This window comes from Rhincodon typus, chromosome 15, assembly GCF_021869965.1.
Source record: "Rhincodon typus isolate 14 chromosome 15, sRhiTyp1.1, whole genome shotgun sequence".
Taxonomy (NCBI): Eukaryota; Metazoa; Chordata; class Chondrichthyes; order Orectolobiformes; family Rhincodontidae; genus Rhincodon; species Rhincodon typus.
This window is the reverse complement of record NC_063346.1, coordinates 28,797,024-28,813,684: the sequence shown is the minus strand read 5'-3', so window position 1 is coordinate 28,813,684 and position 16,661 is coordinate 28,797,024. Positions and strand designations below refer to the sequence as shown.

Below are 16,661 nucleotides of genomic sequence, written 5' to 3'. Positions count from 1 at the left end.
TTAGTAGGAGCTCCACCACCGTGTTTAGTAGGAGCTCCACCACCGTGCCCGCAAAGCAGAGTGCAGGTTTCCCCTCTCTGCGGCAAATGTTACAAACTATGCAGGACAGCTGTAGACTAACTGTGCTTGTCCAAGTACTCAACAGACTTCTAAAAACGGCACCAGCACGAAGCATGCTGGTCAGCTCCGGAACCTTGGGTGAGTGATGAGCTGTTCCAGGAACAGGTGAGTGGTAAGATGGGTGGAAATCAGACCTGCATCTTGCATTAAAGGCTGACTTGCCGAAGAATGCAGTGAGTTTGGTAAGAAATGGTGAGAAAACTTGCTCAGCCGCATGGCAAGAATCACTACCCCCAAACCCAACACGAGTCTTACCAATTTTTTTTTTTTTTATTTTTTCAATGTATTTTTGTTCCCATTGTGTCTTTTAGCTTAAATCTCATAAGGCAAGAATAATGTTAGAATTTAGGGAATACGAATTGGTCAATTTCTTACAGTTTACTGGATACTGTAACCCTAGAAATACAGTGCCAATTATTCAACCCACCCTTTTGTCGAATAAAACTATAGCAAAGTGCTTATAATGTTGCAGAAAAATTGGAAATGCAAACTCCATTTAAAATACAGTGTGAGTATTGTTCCAGTAGAGTTTCTCATAACCTCTGTCATGAACTTTGTGGGGTGGTGGTAATGAAACCTTTTGTTTAATGTGTTGAACTTGCAAATAGTTTGCACTTGGAAAAAGAAAATACAATCTGGACCTTAATGAATTCTTTTAAAATGCATTCACAGCAATTATGCCCATGTGACAGCAAGAAACATATCAGCTGAAGGGCATTCTGTTAAATGACCCTCTTTTTACCCTAGAAATTTTCAGCAGTAACTAATAACAATCAACAATTCGTCTGTTCTGCGAGGTAGAATGGATTCTGACGGAGCAGTAGATTCTTTCAGTTGCCGTGCTATACTTTTCCCAATCCAGACTGTGTCTGTGTTCGCTATCCGCTAGCACTTCTGGCTGAATTTCGAAATTTTGGGAGGCAGTACAGACATACAACAGGTTGAATGGTAATGCAAAACCCGATGATTCCAACAGATTACCTTTTTGTATGTTGATAATTTTTTTCGAGCAGGATATTAAATCTTTGAAAACACCTGATTTTAAAAAAGAAACATCTGCATTGGTGGTCACAAGAAAACAACACCAATGTCTCTTACATTCAAGGATTTCAGGTGAGAATGATCATCTTGAAAAGAGCATGCTCAAGTTGTGTCTTAGAGCACAAAGTTGTCAGTTTAATTACATTTTTCATCTTGTTAAGGACACATCTCAGATCAATGATTAACTTAACATTTTCAAAAACAACCATTTTCATTTATATAGTAATGATGTAGATGAGAATGTGGGCAGGATGGTAAGTGAGTGTGTGGATGACAAAGATTGGCCGTGTCGTTGTGAGTAACGAAGAAGGCCTTAAGTTAAAGGAGGATATAGATGGTTTGATCAGATGGGCAGATCAGTGGCAGATGGAATTTAACCCTGAAATGTGAGGTGATGCACTTCGGAAGCAGTAACAAAGCAAATGAGTACTCAAACGGCAGGAGACGAAGAAGCTCAGAGACATAGAGAGATCTTTGGGTGCTTGTTGCACAGTTTCCCGAAAGTAGCAGGGCGGGTTAATAGAGTATTTAAAAAGGTATATGGTACCCTTGCCTTTATCAGTTGAGGCATAGATTATAAAATGAGAGAGATTATGTTGGAGCCATATAGAACTTAGGCTAAAGTGGAGTAGTATATGCAGTTCTGGTCAACACACAACAGGAAGGGTGTAATTGCATTGGAGGGGGTGCAGAGGGGATTCACCAAGATGTTGTGATTGTAACAAGGGCAATCAGGTGGACCACATAGAATATGAGTTCCCTAATTGGGGTGGTTAATCTGGTCCAATCAGGGAGCCCTGGCTGATAGATAAGAACAGGAGTATCAGACATTTTGTTCATCCTGGGAGCTGGCTCTGGGATCGGTGTCAAGAACTCCCCACATGCAAATAAAGGCTGACTTGTTACAGGATACCAGCCTCTCTGAAGTTATTTCGGAGATGTACAGAGAAAGAGTTATGTAGAATAGGACCTGTATGACAAAGTGGTAGTAACAATCATAGAATCCCTAAAGTGTGGAATGAAGCCATTTGACCCATCATGTCTGCACCGACCCGCTGAAATGCATCCTACCCAGACCCAGCCCCTCCCAACCCTTTCCACAAACTTCACATTTACCATGGCTAATCCACCTAGCCTGCATAACCCTGGACAATCAAGGGCAATTTAGCATGGCCAATCCACCTAACCTGCACACCTTTGAACATTGAAGTGAAATTAATAGAGCTGCACACAAGGCTTGAAGCAAAGGAGTAAAGTAAATAAATTGTCTGAGTCATTATAGGACTTGGAGGAGTTTGCAGAGGTAGTCTGAGCTGGAGCTGCTCAGTAATTTCTAAACAAAAACAATGTCACCGATATGTTGAGGAACATTGGAGACTTTGTACGGCTTGGGACATAAATGCTAGCATTTCAGACATGCTAAAGCTAGCTTCAGTAAAGTAAAAGAAGGGATTGTGAGGCCAGAGAATAGGACGTTAAAATAAATATATCTAAAAGTAATGGGTTCTTTTGAGGATTCCACTGGTGGAGGAAGACATTATTGCAGAGTTGAAATTGAACAATGTTGATTATATAGTAGGATTTGTGGTTTAAAGTCCAGCTTAATGTCGTATTGGGCACAAATTTTGTGGTTCAGTCTATGAAATTGATCGGGGGTTGATGAAGACTATAAGGGAAGAGAATTTATGTTGGATGCTTCACTGTTGAGTTGATGGAAATTGTGCTGATCAAGATTTGACGCTAAGCAAACTGACAACAAAGAGACAGTTGAAAGTCAAGGAAAAGGACTGAGATGTAGAGGCTGATTTGTATACCATCTGCATAAATCTGAATGTTAACTCTTGTCTGTGAATGATGCAGTCTAGAGATGCATGAGTTTAAATATCCTGTTGGGTGTGTGTTCAATAATACTGTGGTAATGTACAAAGTTTTTTTTTATTGTAGCAATGTAGACTGCAATAATATAATTTCAAATTGATGTTATAAAATTGAAGATGGTATCATATGTTGGCTATGGGACAAATGTTGAGTTGTTTTGTGATGTAATTAGGTAAAGAACATTAAATGGAAGCAGAGAATGGTTTCACTTGGTACCTTTGGAATTTCCTCATGCATCCTATCTTCACTTGGTTTCTATTTGCAAATTCTAAACTCTATGATTAAAAAAATAGCATTTCTGACCAATGTAGAGATGCATACCATCCTTTTATAGGGCCTGCACCCACCATTAATTAACAATTGGTTCCCCCCCCCCTTCTCTGTCTCTGTCTGTCTCTGTCTCTGTCTGCCTGTCTGCCTGTGACTCACTCTCACACTCACACTCACACTCACACTCACACTCACACTCTCACTCTCACTCTCACACTAAAGATGGCTGGAGGTCATGCAAACAGCTGAAGGCGATGGTAAAATTCAGTGATTTGTAATACTCACTTTCTCATGCACAACAGAGAAATGCCTAAAACAAGCCTATATAATACATGATTAAATTCAACTGGTCTAGTGTGGATTGAGCGAAAGTATATCCAACAATTTATTCAACTGCCAAATCTCCTTGTTTGTTTTGCTGTTTTGAGAATTGTTCCGGCCTCCAAATTGGTTTCATTCTGTGGGAAATCACTTTTAAACAAACTGTCGGAACATACTGCATCAAAAGCTCTGGAAGGCAAATTTAAAATAATTAAGGTAAGCACTTCAGTGATTTAACTTTCTACTGTAGTCAGATCTGCTATAATGCATGAGAAATATGATATTGTTTACAGTAATTTAACTCGAGCCAGCGGAGCAGCTAGATTAGAGGTTGAAAATATACAGGACTAGTTTTGAATTAAACCTGGTTCCTGAAGAATGCACATCTTAGCAACAGATCAGTGAAAATTTAAGTAATGTCGTTAAGTGTATGCCAAGGTTGCATACAGTTCAGCATATTATTCACAGGTAAGTATCTAGTGAGGTTGTCGTCCAGATTCATTAATGCAAGCTCCACCATTTTTATTAATTGGTAGATTCATAATTCTTAAATTGCTTGTGGGATGTAGGCATCTTTAGCAAGGCTAGCATTTATAGCCCATTCCTAATTTCCCTGAAAAGGAGGTGGTGAGTCACTACTGTGAAACACTGACAATTTCGTTCTGTGCTTACACCCACAGTGATGTTGGGGAGGGCGTTCCAGGATATTTACCTCGTGACAGTAAAGGAATGACAATGCAGTCTAAGCCTAGAAACTATGTAATCGGAAGAAAATGTATGGGACCTGGTATTCCCACATGTCTGCTGTTCTTGATTTTCTAGGTGACAGAAAGTTGTTGGTTTGTTAGTTACTATTGAAGAAACCTTGGTGAGTTGTTTCAGTGCATCAGGTTGATGGTGCACATTGCTGTGATTGTGCTTCAGTGGTGGAGGTATTGAAAGTGTGTTGGCGTTCGTACGGGAGGATTTGAGTACAGGAAAAGGGCATCTTGCTGCAATTATACAGAGCATTGATGAGGCTCCACTTAGATCAGTTGAGGAAGGATCACCAGACCCAAAACGTTAACCCTGATTTTTCTTCTCAGACTGCTGCCAGATCTGCTGAGCTTTTCCAGCAACTTCTGTTTTTGTGCCTGGAGCATTTGTACAGTTTTGGCCTCCTTATCTAAAGAAGTTCTTGCTAGAGCGAGGATGCAGCAAGATTTGCCAAATCGATTCCTGGTGTAGCAGGATTAACGTATGAGGAGAGATTGAGTTGGTTGCAATTGTGTTTAACTGGAATTTAGAAGAACGTGTGGGGATCTCATAGAAACATGTAAAATTCTAACAGGACTAGACGCGTTAGATGCAGGAAGAATGTTCCAAATGGTGGCGGAGTCTAGAACCAGGGTTAATGGTTTACGAGGAGAAATTTCTTCACACACAGTGGTGAGCCAGTAGAATTCACAACCACAGAAAGTGGTTGAGGTCAGAACATTGTGTTTTCAAGAAGAAGTAGATGTACCTTTTTGTGGCTTAAAGTATCACAGAGATATGGGAGGCAGGATTCGGGTATTGAGCTCGATGATCAGCAGGCTCGAGGGCTCAAATGGACTACTTCTGCTGCTGTCCTCTATGTTTTTATGTTTGATGTAGTGGATGGGTGCCAGTCAAGCAAGCTGCTTTGTCATGATTGATGTTGAGCATTTTGATTCATGTTTGAACTGCACAGATCCAGGCAAGCAGAGAACATTCTATTACATTTCTGATTTCTGATTTATACATGAAAGAAAGTCAGAAAGTGAGGTGTTTAATTCCCAGCTATAAGAACAGATCCGAGGCTGGGAGTATTTTGGCAAGTAACTCACTTCCTGACTCCTCAAAGACTGTCCACCCTCTACAAGGCACAATTCAGGAGTGTGATGGAATACTCCCCACTTGCCTGGATGAGTGCAGCACCAACAACACTCAAGAAGATTGATGCCATCCAGGACAAAGCAGCCCGCTTGATTAGCACTACACCCTAAAGCGTCCACTCCCTCCTCCACTGAAGCTCAGTAGCAGCAGTGTGCACTGTCTACAAAATGCAGTGCAGAAATTCACCAAAGATCCTCAGACAGCACCTTCCAAACCCACGACCACTTCCAACTAGAAGGTCAAGGGCAGCAGATGCAAGGGAATACCACCATCTTCAAGTTTCCCTCCAAGCCATTATATTGCTGTTACTTCACTATCGCTGGGTAAAAATCCTGGAATTTCCTCGAGGGCATTGTGGGTCAACACACAGCAAGTGGCCACAGCAGTTCAAGAGGGCAGCTCAACACCACCTTCTCAAGGGCAACTAGGGAATAAATGCTGGCCAGCCAGCGACGCCCAAATCACACAGATGAGCTTTTTTTTTAAAGATTCTGATTTGCTGTAGTAACCACAGTATTTATTTGGCTGTTCCTGGCCATTTCTAACCTTATGATGGAGGAAGGTCATTGATAAAGCGACTGAAGATGGTTGAACCTAGCCCATTACCATGAAGAAATTTTGCAGTGATGTGTTGCAACTGATATCATTGCCCTTCAGTAAACAAAACTATTTTAATTTGGGATAACACGGTGTAGAGCTGGATGAACGCAGCATCAGAGGAGTGGGAAAGCTGACGTTTCGGGTCGAGACCCTTCTTCAGAAATGGGGGAGGGGAAGGGGATTCTGAAATAAATAGGGAGAGAGGGGGAGGCGGATAGAAGATGGATAAAGGAGAAGATAGGTGGGGAGGAGACAGACAGGTCAAAGAGGTGGGGTTGGAGCCAATGAAGGTGAATGTAGGTGGGGGGTTAGGGAGGGGATAGGTCGGTCCAGGGAGGACGGACAGGTCAAGGAGGCGGGATGAGGTTAGTGGGTAGGAGATGGGGGTGGGGCTTGAGCTGGGAGGAATGGTTAAGGAGGCGGGAACTAGCTGGGCTGGTTTTGGGATGCGTTCGGGGGAGGGGAGATTTTGAAGCTTGTGAAGTCCACATTGATACCCTTGGGCTGCAGGGTTCCCAAGCAGAATGAGATGCTGTTCCTGCAGCTTTCGGGTGGCGTCATTGTGGCAATGCAGGAGGCCCACGATGGACATGCTGTCCCAGGAGTGGGAGGGGGAGTTGAAATGGTTCGCGACTGGGAGGTGTAGTTGTTTGTTGCAAACTAAGCGTAGGTGTTCCGCAAAGGGTCCCCAAGCCTCCGCCTGGTTTCCCCGATGTAGAGGAGGCCACAACGGGAACAGCGGATACAGTATACCACATTAGCAGGTGAACATCTGTTTGATGTGGAAGGTCTTCTTAGGGCCTGTGATGGGCGTGAGGCGGGAGGTGTAGGGGCAGGCGTAGCACTTGCTTCGGTTGCAGGGAAAAGTGCCGGGGGTGGTGGGGCTGGAGGGAAGTGTGGAGCGGACAAGGGAGTCACAGAGAGAGTGGTCCCTCCGGAAAGCAGATAAGGGTGGGGAGGGAATTTGTGCTGGTTATGACTCCAATGAGAAGAGGTTCCCCTGTTTCTCGTCAGCTACTTTTCTTGGGCTTCTGATGCTACACCTGGATCAAATACTGTCTTGAAGTGAAGTTGTTGCTCACACCTGCTTTTGGAGCTTAGTTCTTTTTGTCTATGTTTGAATAAAGAATGTAATGTGGTCTGAAACTGGGTGATCTTAGTGGAACCCAGATTGAGTATTGGTGAGCAGCTTCATGGTGAGTGAGTGTCACTCGATAGTATTGTCAGTGACACCTTCCGTCATTTTACTGATGATTTGAAAGCAGACGGAGAGCACTGATTCAGAGATAGTAAGAATTGCAGATGCTGGAGAATCTGAGATAACAAGGTGTAGAGCTGGATGAACACAGCAGGCCAAGCAGAAAATTTCTGAAGAACGGTCTAGGCTCGAAACGTTAGCTTTCCTGCTCTTCTGATGCTGCTTGGCCTGCTGTGTTCATCCAGCTCTACACCTTGTTATCGGAGAGCACTGATTGGCCAAATTTGATTGTGAAATGAACAATTTTCTACTTAGTTGGTTAGATGTCCGTACGAGAACAAGTTTGGACAGAGGCATGGCTAAACCAGAAGAGAGTTTTGAACTATGACAGTTCTAATGTATTAGAGCCCAAAGCCTTGAGCTTGTAGCCATTGAACTCAGCTGTTTCTTGACACAACGTGAAGTGAATCAGTTTCATCTGTGATGCTTTGTGTTTAAGGAAAAGGCAAATATAAATCATTTATTTGGCACTTAGAGTCATAGAGCTGTACGGCATGGAAACAGACCCTTTGGTGCAACTTGCTCATACCAACCAGATACCCCAAATTAATCTAATCCCATTTGCCAGCATTTGGCTCAAAGCCCTCTAAACCCTTCCTATTCATATACGCATCCAGATGCCTTTTAAATGTTGTAATTGTACCAGCCTCTGGCAGCTCATTCCATATACACACCTCCCTCTGTGAAAAAGTTGCCCCTTAGGTGCCTTTTTAAATCCTTCCCCTCACCTTAAACCTATGCCCTCGAGTTTTGGACTCACCCACCCTGGGGAAAAGACCTTATCTGTTCACCCTATCCATGCCCCTCATGATTTTATAAACTTCTATAAGGTCACCCATCAACCTCTGACGGTCCAGGGAAAATTGCCCGAGCCTACTTAGCCTCTCCCTACAGCTCAAACTCTCCAACTCTGGCAATATTGTTGTAAATCTTTTCTGAACCCTTTTTCTGACTTGCACAAGGACACTTCAGTTGAACTTTGTGAGCAATGAGTGTGGAAATGTTTTTGTCAGCTTCTTGTTCTGTTAGTTTCTTGATTGCCCACCATCATTCATGACTAGTTGTGACCGAACTAGTGATCTGGCCTGTTCCCTGTGGGGATCCCTTAGCTCTACCGTAGTATACTGTGCCCATGATTTAGCGTGAAGCTATGCCTGGTGCTGCTGCTGGCATTCTCTCTAGCACTCATTATTGAATCACAATGTTCGATGGCTTGATAGTGATTCTAGATTGAAAGTAATAGTTGTGAGGTTATAGATTGTTGGTGAATACAATTTTGATGCTCCTGATGCCCGCTGTCTGACAAGGCTGTTTTGAACTGTGAGGACTGTTCTGCATATATCCTATTTAGCACAGTGGTAATGTCACACAATACGGTATATGCATCTGCAATAGACATCTTGGTGAGAAGAAAGCCAAATAGGTGCCTGGTTTTGCTGCAACCTGTTGCAGGCCCATTCTGACAGATTTGTCCTTCAGGATTGACTCAATTGGATCAGTAATGGTGGGAATAAGCCACTCTTGGTTATGAACCTCAAAGGTCCTCCTCCATTGCAGGCTCAATGCAGTTAGCGTTGGGAGATTGCAAATGAATGTTTTAGGAGAATATTAATAATCATGCCTGTTATTCTAAAATATTTAGCTTAGAATAAATTAGTATCTTGAGATACTAATATACTCAAAATGATTTGTTTTTGTTTTGAAAGACTTAGGGAAATCAGGGTGGATTTGTCCTCCTTAGAAAAAAGAAATTTTAGATGAAAATTGATAAAGGAGCTAAAATCATGAGGGACCTGGACAAAATAGATAGGAAGAAACTGATCCCATTTGCGCAAATTTTGAGATGCACTGAACATTGATTGAAGGTGATTGGCAAAAGAAACAATGATAACGTGAGGAGGATCTTTTTTGACACCATGAAAGAGACCCAGAATGCACTGTTTAAAACTTGTCGTGGAGGCACATTGAAAGCTGTGACTCAAAGGTGAATTGATAATTACCTAAAGAAAGAAGATATGCAGGACTATAGGTAAACAACTGGATATAAATTAGTTGAATTAATCTTAGTGAGCTAGCACAGAAGGAAATGGCCACGTAGCCATCTCCTATGCTATACCTCTCTATGACATTATAATTTTAAAATTATAATGAGGAAGTTATTTCAAGAGCAAGTTTCCTGAAACACACCTTTTGTGTGTTCACTAAAACTCTTTAGCTTAAATGCTTTTGTTTAATAATTTTTCCACGTCACAATAATTTCTTGTCATCTGAAAGAAAGATATAGAGAATATACGTTGGAAAGGTGGGGCAATGATAATTTTTCACGCAAACAGTATCAATTATCAGGTTTTACGAAGCAATTCTCACATGCAGAATTCATCCCAATGTGTATGTATTTGATACAGCCTAGTGTTTATGTTGTTTTGAGTTACTGGAGATAAATTGCTTTATGTGAAAGTGACTGAATTACCAGCAGATGTCTATAAATTTTATCCTGCATACATCCATAATTTTTGATGTTTGTCCCTCTTATCCTATACTGCTATCTCACTGACCCAAAAAGAAGTTAATTTCAAGGACATCTTCATTTTGAGCACTTTAGTGACATATAATGGCTTTCCTGTTCCCATTTAAAGAATTGCTCAGATCTTGGAAACTTAAACACAGCTGACAAATCAAAGTGAACTGCTGAGACATCTCTACTAGTGCCAATGTGTCTGCATGAACAAAATACTCAATCCAAAATAATCTTAACAATCAAGTAATACAGCTTGAAATATCTCAGTTTGTAAATTCACACTGATACTTGACTTCAGAGAAATCCATCAAGAAGCATTTAATCATGAAATGATGATGCGTCAGATAGTTATTGTAACACTGCTGCAACATGAATTTGTTTTGAGTTGATGCCAGTGATAAAGCAGCAAATGCTCATTTCACTCTACATTTTACTTTGTCTTAGAACTGTGAGAACGAGCTGCACATAGTGAGATTGATTTATAACCAAACAAAAATCTGCTTATGCATTTTCCTACTGCAAAACACTACAGGATGAATCTAACTAGTTGAATTCGGATCCTTAACAGTTACTCATAAGGGCAGAATTTATGTTGCATTGTTGAAATTTGCCACTGTCTTTGCTGAAAATTACCAGATTCTGAAACGCATCATTAGAGGCCTTCAGTGAGTAGGCAAAGCATGGCGGAGAGTCCAGTGGAAAAATGGTGCCATATTTGCAGCATACTGGAACAGAGATTTCAGTGGTAGTGAACTCCTGAAGCCGTTGCACCACTCTGGGAGTTTGATTATGGTGCACAAAATACTTACTTTCAATCTTGCTGCCTTATAAGTTTTTGTAAATGAAGAAAGTCTGCCAAAAGCTGCAATTCAGTGGGATTTGGTTGTCCTCATGCATAAATCACAAAAAACCAGCATACAAGTTCAACAGTTGCTAGGGTAGGCAAATGGAATGTTCACCTTTTATTTCAATGGGAATGAGTATAAAAATAGGTAAGTCTGGCTAAAACTGAACATGCCTGGATTACGATGAACAATTTTGGGCTCCTTATCTAGGGAAAGGTGTACTGGCATTAGAGGCAGCCCAGGGAAGGTCCACTAAGTTGATACCAGGCATTGAGGAATTTTATTATGAGGAGAAGTTGTGTATGTTGAGCCTGTACCCATTGGATGTTAGAAGATTGAGAGGTGACCTTGTTGCAATGTATGGGATCGTTAGGAGGCTTGACAGTAGTGAAGACTTTGTTTCTCCTTGTGGGAGAGTCTTAAGACCAGAGTGCATAATCTGAGTAAGGGGTTGTCTATTTAATAGGAAGATGGGGAGGAATTTCTTCTGAGGGTAATGTATCTGTGGAATTGTTCACTGCAGAGAGCTATCGGGTCTGGGTCATTAACAATATTCGAGACAGAGATAAACAAGTTTTTAATCAATAAGGCTATCAATGCGGATAAGGCAAGAAAGTAGAGTTGTGCATTATCAAATAAGCCATGATTGAATGGCAGAACAGATTCAAGGGGCCGAATGGTTTCCTTTTGTTCCTACATCGTATTGTCTTAAAGGTCTTGAGTGTTTTTGGAGCTGCACACATCCAGGCAAATGGGGATTATTCCATCACACTCTGATTTGGGCCTTGTAGACAGTAGACAAGCTTTTTGAGTCAGGAGATTTATTTACTTGCTGTAGTATTCCTAGCCTCTGACCTGCTCTTCTAGTTAGAGTATTTATATGGCCGGTCCTGTTCAGTTACTGACCATTGGTAAAGCCCAAGTTGTTGATTGTGCAATTGTAAGACTATTCAATGTCAAGGGTTGGTTAGATTCTGTCTTGTTGGCGATGGTCATTGCCTGGCAGTTCTGTGGTGTGAATGTTACTTAGCCACTTATCAGACCAAACTGGATGTTGTCTCGGTCTTGCTGCATATAGTTCAAAAGTAATCGTAGCCATGGCTCTTTTTTTCCATACAGGAGACACCCCATACTTGAAACCTGACCGGGCCTTTGAGGGGACAACCACAGATGTGGGAAAAGCAGTCTTGGCAGTATACAGTGGTCTGTTTGCATATGGCGGCTGGTGAGTCAGGCTTCTGTTGGAAGCAATATGTAATTAGTCTTGCAATAACTTAAGTAACCCTTTTATACAAACAATGTTTTGTTCCTAAAGAGCGGATCAGGCCATTAGCACATTTTACTACACTGGGATTACAAGTAAATCTCAATATTTCCTAGCAGTCATTTAGTCTCTTGAAAGGGTTTAACTGATGGAAAATCATGAATTTTCAATCGCAAACATTGTTTATAAAAGGCATCCTTTGTAAAAGTACTGAAAGAGGAACTTTATGCCTGGGGCTTAGAACATTCTTTTATAGAACATTTCTTTGAACATGAATTGAAATGTCTCTTGTATCCAAATAGGTATTGAGATGGAAATATGAGCAGAGGAATTTAGTTTTTAAGATTGTGGAAGATTTGACAAAAATTGATCCAGGAAAATTTCACTGAAAGGTTCAAATTTTATTCAGGAATATGGGAGAAAAAGAAAATAATCAGGTAGAATAATACAGTTGTTAAACAAGTTACCAGGTAAGTAATTGAAGCATATGCAATAGATAGTTTTGAAAGAATGTTAGTCTTGTTTTTGGAGAGAGAAAGCATAGAATTTTTTAAAATCATTCAATCTTTGAAAACATTCACATAAATTAGATTTATCCATTTTGTCACTTTAATCTCTATTTCTGTGTAATTTTCAGCATGTTTTGTAAGGGTACCTTTCATAAGCTGTGGTATACAGCTTCATAAGCTAGGAGAATATATCGTCTTGAGTTCGGCAGAGAAATTAGTAGGTCTGACTGGATTCTCCCAAATCTAACGTATCTTAATAATATTTGTGGACTGATGTGTGTCCCTCGTGTTAGAAGCTCATTATTTATGGGATTTATTCAATGTTGCGGTGTTTGTGGCTTTTGCAAGGTCACCTGCTTATCCCTCTAAGGACCTTTCCCTTCTACGGCTGCATTTCATATCGTGATAGCCCTGTATTGATTTTAGACATAGAATCCAAATCACTGGAAGAAATCTTCTGGAATTGGAGGCAGCAGGCTCAGAGGTAGGAAGTGAACTTAATTAAGTAAGTAGTGAGAGACCACAACCCCACCAACTTCCTTTCCTTACTGGAATCAAGTTCTGGATGGGAAGACCCAAGTTCCACCTCCCTACCCTGCTGCCAATTTACACCATTAATTTGTAAATTAATGACTGCTAAAGAAATAATCCCTTATTTCAGCTGAAGGCCAGACAAGAAAGAGTTGGTATTCCCAACTGGTAAACTAGCGTGGGAAGGATATCAGTTTATAGTTGGAGTCTCTTGATCTACACTCATGATCGAGGAGCTGGACCAAAGGCAGGGAGTGACCACTAACAGCCACACACTACACTACACTTCGTGCACATTCCTCGTGGCCCAGCAACACACCCCTTCACCCATAAACAAAAACCTTTCCAGTTGGTGATCCTTGGTCCCAGGAGTCAGAGACCTGCCATGGGAGCTCAGCCTATAATTGGTCAGTCCTTTGCTTCCATGTCCCAGATCCTAATTCGGGTAGAAAGCCCACTAGCAGCCCCCCAACTGCGTAATTTCCAAAAGATCTGTGTGGCTTTCTTATCTTCATGTTTCTCTCCCATAAACTCTGCTGTTTTTGGGCTGAGTTTGAAAACAGCAAAATTCTAGCCACTGATTCGGCAAAGATGGAAGAATGGTAATATATATATCAAGGTCATAGTGGTGTGTAACTTAAAAAGGAACTTGGCAGAAAAGGTTAGAATTAAAAACAGAATTTCAGTTTGATAACAGAAATCTGAAATAGAAACAGGAAATAGTTAAAATAACATACACAGCAACTTGGGCAACGTTTGTGAAGAGAGAAATAGGGAGTTCGTGTTCCAGCTGATGACCATTCATTAGTTCCAATGTTGTATGAAAAATGTGGAAATAAGTTTGCTGCTTCTTTCAGTGTCATTCTAACGCAAACAGTTCTGGGTTTGGCTTTGAGGTTACTTAAGCATCATGTGGATCTACCTGTTGCAATCTCAATTCCAGTTTTTGAAAGTCAAATCCAAAGATAAAGCTTGGAGTTGGAAGTGTTATGAAGACATGACAGATCATCAGCAGGAACAATGTGCCTTCTCCTGATTCAAAGGCAGTGCTTTAATGTTGTAATTAGCTCAGGAAAAGTGGGTACAGCTGCTACATCCTGCTGTGTGCATTGCCACATCCTCTTGTGAAACCTACTGTCACAATACTTCTTCTAAACTCTTCTAAGTTCTTCTCTTTCTATGCATGTCTTCCTGTCACTAATCTGTCACCTTGCATTACAAGGCTATAAGTTCAAGTTCCATTCCAGGACTTGAACTCAAAAATCAAGCTGAAAGCTGATTGCATTGCTTCCCTCATACTGCATTGTTGAAAGTCTCATTATTGTTGGTTGAGACTTTAAACAGAGGCCCTGCCTGCCTGTGTGGATGAAACATCTCATGGCAATATTTTGATGAAGGTTGGAGGGATTATCCCTAGTATCCTGGCCAGTATTTATTCTCGAACAACATCAGTAAAAGCTGAATGGCTGGGAGATTGAAAAGTGCTAGTTAACCGCCTTCCTTCCTATAACAGTGACTACATTTCACAAAGTTGGCATTAAAGTGCTTTGAAACATCTAATCAACATGAAAAGTGCAAAGTTATTTTTCTCCTGTTAAAACACAGGGGCAGCCAGCCCAGTCAAATCAGCCTCCCTATCAGGAACAAAAACAGAAGTTGCTAGAAAAGCTCAGCAGATTTGGCAGCATCTGGAAAGAAAAAAAATCAGAGTTAACGTTTCGGGTCTGGTGACCCTTCCTCAGAACCCTCCCTAACCTTGCCTTTGCAACATAGTAAAACTAAAATACTTAATGAATTATTCCAGTGGCTCCTAATCCGACCTTTTGAATAGCTAGCACCAGACTTTGTAAGTAACTGATATCAGACACCACATTTATAGGTTAAACAAAAGATTTAACAATTTTAGTAATACAGTAGCTTTAGCAGAGCAAAGTTAAGCAACCAAGTAATCTAATTAATGTCTATGATTTAAACCCAATCTTCCTTGATTCTGGCTCCCCATTCACACAAAGACCGACAAATAGATACAATTAAGGGTTAAAGCAAAAGAAAAAGATATGATGTAACTGGCCTGTTCATTTAAGGAGACTCCACAATCCCTAACATCACAGGCATAAGGGATTGTATCCTGCTTGGTATCCGAAAACATGAGTGCAGGTAGACACTACCAGTAGGCTCTAACCCTATCTGTAACAAATAAGAAAACATGAATTGATGGAGAGCAATGAGGGGATTTACAAGGTGTGGTTTGTTGTTTGCAGGACTACTTTTATGTCAGTGATGCTCAGGATGGGATTGCAGGAAGGCTGGGCATGAATTTGGTAACCAACTGAAGTTTAATGCAGACTTCCCTGGCATCCTGAGCAGCTGGTGTTGCATTGCCTCCTTCATCTAATCCCTGCTGATTCTCATTTTTCTTTAAAATTTACCTGTTGATAATCTGTGGGTTACACTTTATTCCCTGTGCAGTTCTATCCTCACCTTATTATGCAGAGGACAGCACACCACAACCATCCTGCAGATCCTGGCTGCTGCATGTGGAATGGCTTCAGATACATCATGTATTTGAACTACATCTAGTGGTCATGTGGCATTTATTGTAGCACAGTCGGTCTTCATTGGTCAGTGATGTGTGTGGTAAACTGCATTTGAAGTGAGCGTCCCTTGTCACCTCGCAGCTACACCTTAAGTCTGTTTTCAACTTTGAAATATTCAGGGAGCTTAACATGATAAAAGCAGCATGGCAACTCCCCTGGAATATTATGCATTATCACAGAAATATATTTTTGTGATTGCCCGCCATCTGCATGTTGCCTGAGTGGAAACTTTGCAAATTTACAAGTAGTTACAAAGCCATACACCTTCCAGACTTGAAACCATATCATTATTCCTTTAATATCACTGGGTTAAAATTCTGGAAATCCCCTCCGAATAGCACTGTGAGAGCACCTACACCTTATGTATGCATCAGTTTATGAAGGCAGTTGGCCACCATCTCCTAAACAACAATTAGGGACAGGCAAATAAAGCTGGATGGCCAGAACAGCCTACGTTTTATGACCAGATTTTTTCAAAAGAGTACTTATGGCTGAACTGGGAATTCATTGATTGCCATGTAAGTGCAAATTGAAGACTCCCTGCACATCGGCCAACTAATGTTGCATATCTGAGCATTCATTAATTCTGACTGGTATCATTGCAGGCAAAGTTCATACAATTCCCAGGCCAATATTTGTATCTGTGGTCCATTGACAAGAATATCCTAAAAGAATCTCTGGTAGAATCCTGGCTGCATCTAGAGGCAAAGAAGCTGTGGTAGTGCTTATTTTGATTGCCACAGGCAAAACATGTCCAGCTGGGATTAGATCACTTTTTTTTTTATTGAAAGCCATAAACACCTGCTGCTATCTCACATACCACCCTGAGCTTTCTGAAAAATTGCTACTCTGATATATTAAGGAAATGTCTTGGCCAGTATATCCTGTACCAAACATTTTGCCTCCTATGAGCTACGTCCTTCTACTGCTCTGCCTTCTCATGGCTAGCTGCAATTCTGTCAATAACAGGCTGCTGCTGATTGTGTTTCTTGTTGTCCATCGTTTGATATGCA

The 16,661-nt window shown here is 41.1% G+C and overlaps 1 protein-coding gene across 1 annotated transcript in view; it reads left to right on the top strand.

The window, feature by feature from the left end:
• The window catches only part of slc7a5 (solute carrier family 7 member 5), a 63,230-nt gene that overhangs the window by 20,914 nt on the left and 25,655 nt on the right, over window positions 1-16,661 (top strand). The window contains exon 3 of the mRNA XM_020511858.2: window positions 11,867-11,972. Coding sequence (XP_020367447.2) covers window positions 11,867-11,972 — 106 coding nt within the window. The remainder of the gene's footprint in view (window positions 1-11,866; window positions 11,973-16,661) is intronic.